This window comes from Neolamprologus multifasciatus, chromosome 7 (assembly GCF_963576455.1).
Source record: "Neolamprologus multifasciatus chromosome 7, fNeoMul1.2, whole genome shotgun sequence".
Lineage (NCBI taxonomy): Eukaryota > Metazoa > Chordata > Actinopteri > Cichliformes > Cichlidae > Neolamprologus > Neolamprologus multifasciatus.
The window spans coordinates 20,581,524-20,595,464 of NC_140445.1; the positions used below are offsets into that span (position 1 = coordinate 20,581,524).

Below are 13,941 nucleotides of genomic sequence, written 5' to 3' on the forward strand. Positions count from 1 at the left end.
AGAACAATGGTCATTCTCTTCCTGCTAACTTGTCTTGGATACATCTCTGGTGGTGTCGGCTCTCCCTTCTGTGCATCTGACTAATTTCCATCAAACCTTGATTTGAATCAGGTTCTGGGGATGTTTTTAAGGTTGATTTAGTGGTGTCTGTATCAGTAGGTTTGCAGTGCTTTCTTGATTAAAGCTTACAGCTTTTGTTTATTTTGTTTATTTTTTTTTTTTTTTGTGTGTGTGTTATCTCCCCTCTCCTTTTGTGTTGCATTATGTGGGTGTTGGCACAGAATGACTCATTGACATAAAAATGTGGCTTTTAACTGTATATTTAGGCAAAAAAAACCCTCCCAAAACAATGATAACTACTGATAACCTTATAATCTGAGGTAATGGTTATTCAAGTGTTTAATGTCTACTCGCCTTTCTTCCAGATCCAGGGCAGCTTGTAGAGTCTGAGAACGAGCCCAAAGACCCCAAACCCACATCCACACCACCCAGCACCCCAATCAGAGCAGAGGAAGGTAAGTTAGCCTGCCATACTTGGCTCACTTATTTCCTACCTGGTTCAGCATGGGTTTCTCTGGTTCTGTGGCTGGAAGGTTTGGGTGTTTCTAGGGTCTACAGCGGGAATGCAGAGGCTCCTGCCTATCCACCTGCTTGTCTGTCTCTTGAGTTTGTTGTTGCTGTGGTCTTTAATAATACTACTATAAGTGCTGTGCTTTAATTTCTGTAATAACAGGCCAAGAGGTTTTGTTTATTTCATAAGGAATATTTTCAGGGCTGATAATCTGCCGAAAGCTCAGGAAAGAGTTTGGAAATGCTGATAATAAAAAGAGCCTGATTATCAGCTTTTGGGACAGAGGACAGACTCTTTTATTTATTTTCTTCCTCTTGGTCTTTATTACTATTGGATTACACCCATGTCAGTGGTATCATTCCTAACGATACTGGAACTGACCTCTAAAAACAGGAAGTTATTTTTTACATTGAGCAATCTCAGTTGAAGTCATCTTAAGGGGTAAACGGGTATCTAGCTTTGATTGCAGGTGTAATCTAATACCAGAAATGTTGTTGCATAACATGTGTCTCTCTGTACAGTATCTCCTGTTCCCCCTTCACTTCCATTCTCCATCTACTTGGGGTCTATGAAGAATGGTTCCCAACCATTCTTTATTTTTGTTAATCTTCTGATATATATAAATATTTTATGTTTTTTTTTTTTTTAATCTTCATTTTACATTTTTGATTTTCCTTTTTTAATTTAACACATGCCTGTGGTTTGATCTGCATAGACATTTGTTTCTACTTGTGCTTTTTTCTTTTTTTGTGGCTGCGATTACAATCAGGAGATGGAAATTCAAAAGAGTACCTGTTACCATAGTAAGTATGTACTGTTCCACCTCCTCCACACCTTCATAATTAACCCGTCACCCTCCACGCCTGTGTGTGAGCATCGACCCTGTTTTTTTTTCCCTTTCCCGCTCTTTGCATGGCTTCAGTAGCAGAGCAGTGTTCTGTGATCTAAACTAACCCCTTTTTGTCGGGGTGTGTGACTGATCAGACAGTTTAGACTCCTCTGAATCTCTTTCTCAGGGGTTGATGGGTTATTTCAGAGCTCCTCACTCATAATTAGTGTTTCAAGTTCATGCCAAGAAAAAAATATGAATGAATGAAAAAAGAATGACATTCACAAAAAAAAATTGCAAGATCCTTGATTCTAGTGGAGTAAGTGGAGGATGTTCCTGAAGTAAACCTCACACCGTACTTTCACTGTCACATTAACCTCTTTTCTTCCTGTCGACTATTCGCTATCAAACCTCTCTTGCACATTAGCACATTTCTGTAACTGTTATATGACACTGTATGTTTCTGTTCTGGGGGAAAAAACTCAGGTAATGTTTTGAAAATATCTTTTGAATGTCGTTTGTCTTCCAGACGAGTCCTTTACCAGGTACACGAGTGCTTTATTTTTCTTGTGGCTTTCTGAGCAAACTTGCTGTTGGTTTAGCTGGTTGAAGCCAAAAGCTTGGCTGTGTGGTGGTGCTTGGTCTCCATTTTTTATCTGTCTGTGTTGTTCGGCCTTATCTGTATACTGACAGACATGAAGATATGCGAAAACTGAAATGCGCTGCTGTTTTCTCGAGTCTTGTTTTGCAGTAGTCACTGTTGCATGCAAACGGTTTTTAAAAAATAATGAAAATCCAGTTGTCATGTCGCTGACTGCAAAGTGCGAGCTTGCAGCAATACTTTTAGGATGCTGGTTGTGCCACTGACCCTTGAAGCAGAACTTTTATGATGCAGCACTTTTTTTTCTTTTCTTATCTTATCTTTTTCTTTTTTTGCTGGGAGTGTTTTTTTTGTTTGTTTGCTTTGGTTTTTTTAAAAGACGAGAATTAGTTCAGGTCACTAGAAAAACCTTGCAAAGTCAGTACTGACTTGGAGTTTTAAGGCACTCTCATAAACAAGGTCTTGATGCATTCTCAATCATCCAGGAAAATAAATCTCCAAAAGTTGATTCTGTTCATCTGGACGTAGCGTTTTCTGGGAGAAACGTTTCGTCACTCATCCAACTGACAAGAAGTCACTTGGATGAGTGACGAAACGTTTCTCCCAGAAAACGCTACGTCCAGATGAACAGAATCAACTTTTGGAGTCTCATAAACAAGCTTCCCATTGGCAAAACCCCCCCCCTCACATCATGATGCTTATATGGACAAGTTTAGTATTTAGAAATTAAACGGGATCTTTGCCAACAAGTATGCAAACATCTTATTCCCTTCCCAGCAGCTTGATTAATACTGTACATACTGGTGGCTCCTGTTGATGCTTACTACTTTTTGAGAGCTGATGCAGTGTTGAATTAATTTCCCTTCCCCTGAAAAGTAAATAACTAAAATACACTTTAAAAAAAAAAAATTAAATCTTTGCTTTGTGGACGTTTCTCTGATTTGTGCGTGCTCTGTTGTATTTCATTTTGTTTTGTTTGTACACAGGGTACAAATGAACAAGGGAACTGCCCTCATTAAGATTTCCCTGTTTAAATGAAGGTAAAAGAAAGAATGCAGAGTGCTCGCTCAGGCCTGTCAAAGTGATGGAAATGAAAGGAAACGGAGGGAGAAGAATTCCCAATGAGAGCTGTGTTCAGTGCATCTTGGTTGAGGTTTTGCTCTGTAAAAAGCTACAAAGTTGAAGTAGTGGATTATTAGTATTTTTTTTCTTTTCTTTAAATGTAGTGTGAGTATTGCCTGCGCAAGTGTTAGACTTGTGGTCACTGAAGCTTTCTTAGACTAAAGAACCTTAAGTCACTGTGTGGGATGGTTTTATTATGTCACATAAATAAATGACTGTGTGGACTGCAGAGAAAGGTGGATGCATCTGAAATAGAAAATCGCATGGATTTTGCAGCTTACCCAGTTGTAGTAACGCCGCTCAGCAGTGCAGCTCCATTAGTTTGTCCCCTGAGACCACTAACTCTCTCCATCTGCCCCTCCACCAGAGTCCTTGCCAGAACAAACCTTTAAGGATGAGAGTGACGCAGCCACCCTGAGACAGACCCTTCCAGATTTAACACCCGATGACCCTTCAGATGCTCCAGCGCTTCCTGCCGAAGACTCCACCCCCGCCACTGCCGACACAGCCGAGGGGGAGGAAGCCGCTGACACCGGCGACCAGGAGGGTGACGAGTCTCCCAGCAAGTCCCCCTCCAAAAAGAAAAAGAAGTTTCGCACTCCTTCCTTCCTAAAGAAAAACAAAAAAAAGTCTGAGTCCTAGATTGAAGAATGTTGGATCGGTCCTCACTGCTGGCTCCTGTCTCTTTTTCTTTCTTCTTCTTTTTGTCTCTGCTTTTTGTCTGATATCATTACACCGTCAAGTTTCAGGCAGGCCACAGTTACACGCCATTACTTTTTTTAAAAATATATAATTTGCCGCTGGCTTATTAACCTATTTTTCCTTGTGTGTGCCAATTTTGTATACAATGTAAAAAATGAAATGCATAAGGTTTTTAATTAGTAGCGGCTTTTAGTTGCGAGTGAGTGTTGCATTTTGTCTCGTCCACTCCATCTGGCCTTTTATGCATGTCTCTTACTACAGGCCCACATACGTAATGTGAGGTTGTTTTTTTTGTTTGTTTTTTTTTGATTACTACTAAACCACTGTAACCACTAGAATGTATTGGGATTGTATCAAAATATATAAGTGTCTTTCAGCAAAAGCAAAACAAGAAAAAATTGAATGCAGACAGAGAAGCTCATACCCTCTCATTTGACTGGTTTGAAACTCTGACAGCGGGAACTACAAATTGCACAGCACTAATTGCATCCCTGAAGCCGTGCGTCCATGTAATTACATGTTGGCAGAGGAAGAGAGCGACACTTCAGTAGAGGATGTGCTCGTGAAAAAAAATTGTCCATATTTTTTTTTATTTTTTTATTTTTTATTTAAACCAATCAGTGCATTCGATATTAAACACACCTGGATGTTGGTTTTGCTTCTGTTTTTAAACACTCTAAATACCCACCTGGTTAGGTAGTTGTAAAGTGCTTTCTATCGATTTTGATTTCTACTGATTTGTATTTTTATTTTTATTTTTTTCAAGTGGAATTTTATTCTAATATTTCACAGACAAGCACCATTAAAATATCCATCTGAGGTGCTTGCAAACCTGCAGATGGTGTTTTTTCTGAAGCTTTAGTGTGAGTATAGTTCACAGCGGCGTGTGAGTCAGGAAATGTGGGCAGGCATTGCGCTTAATGATTATTCTAAGGATTGATGTAATGTATTTGCTACTGGCTTTAAGGCATAAGTATGAAGGAATGTGTAAAAATAAATCTCAGTTTGTGGTTTCCATATTTTTTCTTCCTAAGCTTGGCTTTAATTTTTAGTTTTTTTTTTTTTTTTTTTTTGCTCTTTGCTTTTTGCTTTTTGCATTTACCTCTGTATAAAGTCTCAATACTACATAATGTGCAAAATTCCAAACTTTATTCTGCATAAACTGTCTTATTTCACTCCCTGAATAGATTGAGCCATGATTACTTCCTGTGAGCACACTGTGAGCCTCCCTTTTTCTCTTTTCTTTTTTTTAATGAACTCAGACAACACTTTGAAATAGTCGGTCATAGATGCAGTTGTTACAGAACTTATGAATGGCTTTTATGAAGCATGTCTGGACCTCTTCGTGTGAAACGTCACGCTGCTCAAACCTACTTTGTCCCTGAATACCTTCACCTGTTTCCAGTTGCACAAAACAAAAAGTTCACTGGAGACGCGCTTCCGTTCTTGTCAACCTGATGTAATCTGAAGATTGGAAATGAGTTGTGCTTGAGGTTGCAGGGCATTAATATCAAGGCCTATTCCGTGCTTTGTTCGACTTGTTTCTCCATCTTGTTTTAACCCACGAGGAGCCAAAAGGCATCACAGGTGCTTTACTTACACTGCTGAACGTATAAGCTGAGAACTCCTGAAGGACTGCATGACAAGAGTGCATCACTATAACTACCCCCTTTAGATATAGCACACTAATTTTAGTGTCCGATAACAACAAAGCCCCCTGTAGTCCTTTGAGTGTACCATATTCTTTTGTTTTTTTTTTGTTTTTTTTTATAAATTGCTTAATTTTGCTGATTTGTATCCTCAGTCTGAACTGCTAATAGTTTAAATATCTCATCATCATAACATCCACACACTTAACACTTCACTGCTTATTTGTCATGGTTATTTGCCTCCTTTCTACAACCATGAATAAAAACACTACCATTAAAATCACTTTTGTGTTATAGTGGTCATTTACAGGGAATTTCATGGTAGATGATGTAGAAGTCGCCTGCAAGGAACTCTACAACCCTTTTGAAGTATGCAGTAATAAACTGGGTTTGTCAAGGTAAGTCAGAAGAAATATAGTTTCTCTTTCGCCGCCACCCATTTGAGACTTTCTCGTAGTATTTTCTTAGAAGTGGTCTTCAGCAGTAGTCCAAACTTTTTAGATGTAATGTTAGTTTTCTGCTGAGAGAGGTCATATTAAGACAGGCACTATTGCTTGTTTATGTTTTCTCCGTTTGGGAAACAGAATTATCTCCAGTTTGCTGAAACAGCCGATCTGTCTCTGACCGTGGTGCTGAAGTTGCATTTAAGAATTAGAATTTTACTAAATTCTCGCTCTGTTCTTAAACTCCTTCTTTTGTAGATGTGCCATAAACGCACCATAAAAAAAACAATTTGTTATAGTTCCCACTGCAGGAGGGGTCTTTTAGGACCTCATTTTGGCAGAATGACACATGTAGAGACAAACGGCCAAAGTTCACAGAGCGAAAACACTACCAGCCTCACTATTGCAGCTAGCGATCATAACCAACTTCGCCTGTCACCAAGAGAAGATAATCTTTCGTCTCTTTACAGGTGAGTTGAAGGACAGGGCAAAGCTTCATAACCACACCTCCAGAAGAAACACTTATGTTATTGGAGGAAGTATGGCCTGATTTATCCAGTGAATGATGGTCTTTCATAACATCGTGGCAACCGCTAGGTACTGTCCACTGTTTGCCTTTCAAGCACTTTAGATGCTTTTATGGTTTTAAAACCTTAATCTTAATCTGATTGAAGTAACTATCAAAGCTGAATACTAACAATTATTGCCATAAACTTGATTTATGAGTGTGTGTTAAGGACACACTTAAGCATGACACAGTTTTGTGTGTGTGTGCTGTTGATATTTTGTAACTATTCCATTCTCTTGGGACACAATAAAATGCTGTAGATTTATGTTTTTATTACAGATTAGGATCACCAACAATAAATGCTGAGCCTATAAATAATTGACCAAATGAATGCCATGGAGAATAACATGATGTACTTTCTACTGTGGGCAAATGACTTTTCCATTATGCTATATTCGCCATTGATCAGATTAGACTACAATCCTTTACATATTATGTGACAAAATGATAACCATGTTGGATATTGTTGAAATGTAAATGGCCTACTGCAATTCTATCAATCCTGCACTTGTCACTTGTCCATTTTTCTGAGATTTTTTTAAGGAATAATAGGGTTTTAATAATCCTGTTTGTGCAAAAGTAGTATTTTCTGAATGTTAAATGTTTTGGTATTGCTTTTTTAGATTTATCTAAAGAAATGTGCACAATTTTTGTGGTTTTGCAACAGGCTGCTAGTAACAAAGTGCCTCAAGATAAATTTTAAAAATATTTTCAGTGCTAAGTTGTTATGTGTAGGCACAATGTTGATTCATCAATTTAATTTGGGGGACTAAATTACACAAGTAATTCATAGAAAATTGTAAGCTATAATAGACAGGACTAAAATGAAAAAAGCAACCAATTTCCAAAGAAAAAAAATTCGAAAGCCCTCCAGAAAGCCGGACGAACTTCTGCTCAGGACCACAGAGCTAGCTCAAGAATTTTGCCCAATGCTTTATGCTTTATTTACTAATTTCTGAGGTGTAGTGCAGGATCCTATTTTTTTTTCTTTTCTTTTTCATTAGTGTTGAAACTGAGGTGTACACTGGATCTAGTGGATCTTTGCCACATATTAACAAGCAAACAGAGGTTGCATTAAAACCCATTATTACTTCCATAGTTGACTTCAAACCCTTGGAGACATTCTAGTTATGCACCTATGGAATTACTTAACAACTGATAAAGACAACATCTAATATTATCAGTCAAATACACTTAATTCACTGTGATTTCTTTCATATGCTAGCTAACACTGTAATACTTGAGTGTGTAAGGTTGTAACCTAAAATGACAATTGCCACTGTGGTAATTTCTTTGTGAGTTCTTTGTGCTTCCTTCCACGTTGACGAGATTCCCATTTCCAGATGCATTGATGCTGATAATATTCCCACCCCTGTGTTTCGCTGTGGGGATGGTGCTCTTTGGGTCTCTCAGTTCAGAGTTGTTATAGTTTTGTATTTTCTAAGTACTTTTTTTTTTTTATTTCATTTTGACGTTTTTGTTTTTAATTCGGTTTAGTTTCAGTTCGTTTCCAGAGCAGATTTTCTTATTCCAGTTTGCATGTTTGCATTACAAAGTTAAAGCACATCATTTCACAACAGTGTTTTGCGCTAAGCCTCAAAAAAAGGTCAGTTTTTCTGGGGTCTAATAATAATGACCAGGACATTTCTGAAATAATTCTGTTATTGTGTGCAAATCGAAATAATTTATGCTTTTTCAAAGAAAACTAGTAAATTTAGAAATGTAATGTTGAAAATCTCTTGCTTTGCTAAAAAAGTGCTTGGAAGAGGCCTAATAATTGTTTCCTTATCTGTACCTTTTGTGTGTGTGTGTGTGTGTGTGTGTGCGTCTGTTGTAGCTGATATTTAGTAACTATTCTGTTGTGTTGGGACACAATGCAATGCTGTCAGGGTGTTTTATTGTTATTGTTTATTTTAATCAAGAATCAGTCCTTTGATAATGTGTTTATTGCAGCATGTGATTACCAACAAATGCCAAGCCCATAAATAATTGACCAAATGAACGTGCCTTAGAGACTAAAGTGTTTCACTTTCTAGAGACTGGATTTTTCTATCGTACAATATTCGCCATTTGAAACTAGATCTCAACCCTTCAACATATCATGTAACAGAATGATTGCCATATTGCTGTTGCTGAAATGTAAATGTGCTACTGCAAGTATGTTACACGTTTCTTTATGAGTGTAATTGTTTGTTTGTTTTTTAAATTATTTGTGTTTTTTGTCAGTTGTCTAGTTTCCTCGTATTTTTAATGAGATATTTGAAGAAGAAAAAAAATCCAAACCAAGCCAACTTTATTTATAAAGTGCTTTAAAACACCAAGTTCTGACTAAATGCAAACATAACATATTAATAGTAATATATTTTAAAATATATATTGCAGGGGATGCTGCACAGTGATAAACTGATAAAATGACACCCCAACATCTCAAAAGTTGGGATGGGAGAGAGGCTATGTTCATTTGCTAATTATAGACTACTAACTATGGGTTTTGCTAAGTCATGGCTAAGTCATGACTTACATAATGCATTGAATATGCACAATAATCTTTAGTTAAATTCTAACCACACAACCATCTCCATGCACAGTGTGCATGATAATGGGGTGATTTTTAACAGCCCGCTAAGCAGATTTTAGGCTACACTACTTCTATCGAATGATAGATGGTTTATGGCTTTGGGGCCTGCATGAAACACACGTACACATGTACACACACACACACACAAAGTAAAGGGGGTTGAGTCTCTGTGACAATGCACAACACTCCCTCATCCTCTGGTTTATAAGGGTGCTACTGCTGTCAAACTTTGAACACTTGGCCCCAACCTGTGGAGGGAACCAAGGTAAGACCACAGAGGCAGGCTGTTTAGCTGCTCAGCTCAAAAATATTACTACTTATACCTTACAGTATGGAGGAGAGTACACTCACGTGAAGCCTAATTGCTTGATGGGTGCATCTGCAAAGATTAGGCTAAGACTGTTGAACACTGTCTTCAATATCCAACTTTAGGTTTATTGTAGTCTCTCATTCTTTACTGTAGGTAATTACATTTTGTCTCAGTTTTGCAAAGCCTTTGCAGAAACTTCAAGGTTGATGCAATGAAAATGTGAAATGTTAAACTTCTTACCCCTTCCTGGGTTTTAATGATTATTGGCCTTTATAGTGTTTTGCTCATGTTCATTTTTGTGTGTACTAGATGGGGAGGAGACGCTTCTCTGGCTTGGGGGTGACCCTATTGGATCTGTTCATGCCGATGACCGCGACTGCAATCACCTTTTTAGTTCTGTCTGCCACCACAGTATCTGCGGGTAGGCAGATACTGTGGTGGCATGTCACGTAACTTTAAATGATACCTCCTTTGAATCGAGTCCTTCATCCTGACTGCAGGCAGACAATATGCCCATAGGATAAATATCTATATACCACAAGTGCATTTTTTTTTTTTTAAATCCCTGTGATGTGTCTTTTAGTGTAGGTAGTTCTGTTTGCACATTTGTGCCTTCTTTTTCTTTTATTATTGTTTTCTTATATATCTCTAATTTGCTCTTTGTTTCTTCTTTACCCTGAAAATATTACATTACTTCCTTCTTTGCGTGTTTGATCATGATTATATTTCCCAATGCAGAGATTAATCTGCATATCAATTTACACTAGCAAAATTGCAGCATTTACATTTTATAATATTGATTTGATTGCTTGGCTTCAAGGAGATATTTAAATTTTTTTGTTGTTGCCAGGAACAACTAAAGCATTTGTCCCTACATGTCCCAACATTCCTCTTGGCGAGAGAGTAGACTGCTTCCCTGATCCCGGAGCTTCCCAGGTATAAGTCACCATAGTTTCCTAGAGTACAAAGTAATGTGTGAACAGAATATGTTTTTTTTCCCCTCAAAGAGCCTACACAGAAAAAAAGTTATAATTAGTGGGTAACTACTAACATAATTTTTTTCTTGCACTGCTTATAATGTCTATTTAAACATTTCCAGTGGTGACAAAAAGCAGTAGTAATACTAATCACAGCATTAGTGACATTAATGCGGATAATGATAAAGACAACAACAATGCCCTGAACAGGCAAAATGTGAGGCACGTGGATGCTGTTGGAGCCCACGGGATGAGAGTAACGTTCCCTGGTGTTTCTTCCCAACCAACCATGGATACACCGTGGAATCGCAGGATTCATCAAGCCCTTACGGTAAAACACATTCTCCTCTTAATCTGTCCTGTTTTGGGACTCATGTACTCACTAACAGAGGAAAATTAAGTGGCCTTCTAGTTAACTGCCTCTTGTTCCTTCAACTTATCTACTTTTCTACCTTCAACTTATCTTCAACTTTTTCACATAATTTTTCTTTTCCTTTTTCACTTTTTTAACTTTGCCTTTGGCAAAGTTTTTGGTATAAATGTGGCACTATTGACAGGTTTTTCTTTTTTCTACCCTCATGTGAAATGCTGGGTATTTCATGCATTTTCCATCCATGAGCATAGTCAGATATGCATTATGACGTGAGTTTAACTGTCACATAAAAAGGAACTAATTTCTTTTTTACTACATGTAAGTTAAAATGTCATCAAACATGTTGACATATTAGCGCTGACAACATACTCGATAAGCTCTGCACCCTTTTATCACTGAATGACTAAAGTATATTGTTTAAACAGATTCCCATTTTAATTCACCTGACAATTTTAATGTGATGCTACAGCTGTGGAATGAGACAGGAATGCTTGCTTATAGTGAATCATTAGATCGTTAGGTTTATGTCTCTAATGTTACAATTTAAGTGCACTGGGACACTGAGACGACTGTTAAATGTATGTGAATGTAACTGAATCAAATTGAACTGCTGCTAGTTGTCTGATACCGATGTATCCAATTGATTTCTATAGTATGTGGATATGATGTATTATGTGGATGATATATTAACCTTCTTACCATCTTATTGTCTTCTGTTTAATTTTGCAGTTCTTAAAGCAAACCTGATAAGAATGGACTCTCCGTCTTTATTCGGCAGGGAGATAAAACAACTGGCGCTTGAGGCAGAAATGCAGACAAACAATCGTCTCCGATTTAAGGTGAACACTGACACCGTATGCAAATCTGCAGCTTACAGATATATTTAATGGTCAAAGGATTTGGATTAATGAAAGGATGTTTAATGCAAAAATAGCAATATACATGAGAAATTGTTACTGACTGTGAGATGAGGCCTGACTCCTTTCCTCTCCCTCAGATCTACGATCCCAACAGTAACAGATTTGAGGTCCCCCATGAACACATCAGCAGTCTTCCCAGTAACCCATCCATTCCCATCAGCAGCACACTGCAGGTCACACAGAAACCCTTTGGCCTTACTGTGCGCAGGAAGGAGAACCAGAAAGTTGTGTAAGCAATCACTCTGAGTAGGTCCCGTGAGTATTTGTTGTGATGGATGGAAAATAGGGTTGTGTATGTACATATGCCTGCACAAATAAAGACGGACGAGGATATATTTGTTAAAAAATTTATTGCAATGGAGGCTTGTTGAAATGATAACTTATCAGAATTCTGTCGCTTTAGACAACAGAGGATAGATACTAATAGATTATCAATGATTCTGTGCATCATTTGAAATCATTGTGTAAGAACTTCTGTAAGATAATACCCATGAAACACGTGATTACTTTGATGGTGATACAAGTCATGCTTGGCTGGCCCTAGCTGACACCGCATTGATCAAGTACTCCTCAGATAAGATAAATACAGATAACAGAAGAATGGAACTGGAAACGTCAGCAGTGTATGGCTTCTTTTGAAGACTAGACAAATGCTACCCAGAGGCCTTATTAGAGATTAATGGCCTGGCCTGTCTCTGTGTGTTTGTCCTTCTTTTTGTTTAATTTGCTCTAAAAACTCATCTCCCAGAGTACTTATGTTTACTTCTAGTTCCATTTCACTCTAATTCCTTTACTTACTTCACTCAAACATGAAGTCATAATATGAGTAATCATTAATCCTTAAGTTAATCATTAAGGAAAATATCTTTGGTATCAAGTGAAAGCATACCAACCAAGAACATTGCTTTTGAGAGATCCCATTAAATTTAATGTAATCAAATTACTTAAAGTCAGCATTTGGGCAAAAATAGATATTTTTCAGTGTTCTTTGTTTCACTCTTACCTGCTCTCCCTTTTCCCACATCCCAATGTATCAGTCTGTCTTTACACTTCCCAGTGATCATTTAGTCCTTTGTTTCCTCATTACGTTCAGGTTCGACACCACAATCGCTCCACTGGTCTTTGAAGATCAGTACATACAGCTGTCTGCTAGACTTCCATCACATAATATTTACGGCCTCGGGGAGCACGTCCACAGGCAGTATCGCCATGACACCAACTGGAAAACCTGGCCAATTTTCACCAGAGACGCTTTCCCTAATGGGGTGAGGACAGCATGCACATGTTGCATGTGCTTCTTACAAGTCTGTTTGCCTTCTCATAGGGCCTATAATTGAATGCGGTGTAAGCAGATTATTCTGTGTAGTCACCCCCTCAGTTTCAGTAAGTGTCCCACATGCCTCTATTGTATACTCATTTGTCCCCCTGTGGCTTCTCTGCAGGGAACACACAACCTCTACGGACACTATCCCTTCTTCCTCTGTCTGGAAGATGAGAGTGGAAAGTCATTCGGGGTCTTTCTCTTGAACAGCAATGCTATGGGTAAAGACATATTCACACAAATGCATTTATTTTTAAATCACAACATTAACTTATATTGCTATGATTAAGCTACTTTTTTCTGTTTGTTTCCAGATGTGACACTGCAGCCTGCCCCAGCTGTGACCTACAGGACTATTGGAGGGCTTCTTGACTTCTATATTGTCTTTGGTGACACACCGGAACAAGTGGTGCAGGAGTTCCTCGAGGTGATTTTTCTAAATGCAAAACATGTGGCGCGAGGTTTCTTGTTAATATTGTTGTGTGGTTCACTAATTACATTAAAAACACTTCTAATTATGCCGTTCAGCTCACTGGCAGGCCCGTCATGCCTCCCTACTGGTCACTGGGATTCCAGCTTTCTCGGTGGAACTACACCAACCTCGACATGGTCAAGGAAACAGTGGAGAGAAACCGTGCCGTGGGCCTCCCATATGTAAGATTCAGTCTGTTTGAGTTTTAAAATTCCTTTTATACATCAGACTCTCATTTGAGAATTGAAAATTGCATGGACAAAGCATATCAATGCAGTGTTTTTTCCATCCCATGCAGGATGTCCAATACACAGACATAGACTATATGGAGAATAAAAAAGATTTCACCTATGACAAGCTTAACTACACTGAACTTCCTCGGTTTGCTGACTATCTCCATGACAGGGGGCAGAAATACATCCTTATCCTGGTAAGAAGGACTTTGTGGCCATATTGGGTGTATTTATGTAACCTAGAAAAATAAGAAGAAATCATACAGAGCTTC

The 13,941-nt window shown here is 38.2% G+C and overlaps 2 protein-coding genes across 16 annotated transcripts in view; both read left to right on the forward strand.

Moving 5' to 3' along the window:
- Positions 1-5,757, forward strand: part of add1 (adducin 1 (alpha)) — a 28,187-nt gene extending 22,430 nt beyond the window's left edge. For 9 of the 13 annotated variants that reach the window (XM_085165562.1, XM_085165557.1, XM_085165558.1 and 6 more), the window contains 2 exons: positions 426-515; positions 3,491-5,757. In XM_085165562.1, the coding sequence (XP_085021688.1) occupies positions 426-515; positions 3,491-3,765 (365 nt within the window). In that variant the 3' untranslated portion in view covers positions 3,766-5,757. Of the gene's footprint in view, positions 1-425; positions 516-1,340; positions 1,665-1,929; positions 2,911-3,490 lie in introns of those variants that run through there. The other 4 variants (XM_085165570.1, XM_085165569.1, XM_085165564.1 and 1 more) reach the window with 3 other exon arrangements.
- A 117-nt stretch (positions 5,758-5,874) lies between these two features.
- LOC146514173 (sucrase-isomaltase, intestinal-like) overlaps positions 5,875-13,941 on the forward strand; it is a 40,389-nt gene continuing 32,322 nt past the window's right edge. The window contains exons 1-11 of one of the 3 annotated variants that reach the window (XM_085165554.1): positions 5,875-6,387; positions 9,683-9,794; positions 10,224-10,309; positions 10,561-10,681; positions 11,453-11,562; positions 11,721-11,872; positions 12,737-12,908; positions 13,086-13,185; positions 13,279-13,391; positions 13,493-13,618; positions 13,735-13,866. In XM_085165554.1, coding sequence (XP_085021680.1) covers positions 9,683-9,794; positions 10,224-10,309; positions 10,561-10,681; positions 11,453-11,562; positions 11,721-11,872; positions 12,737-12,908; positions 13,086-13,185; positions 13,279-13,391; positions 13,493-13,618; positions 13,735-13,866 — 1,224 coding nt within the window. In that variant the 5' untranslated portion in view covers positions 5,875-6,387. The other 2 variants (XM_085165556.1, XM_085165555.1) reach the window with 2 other exon arrangements.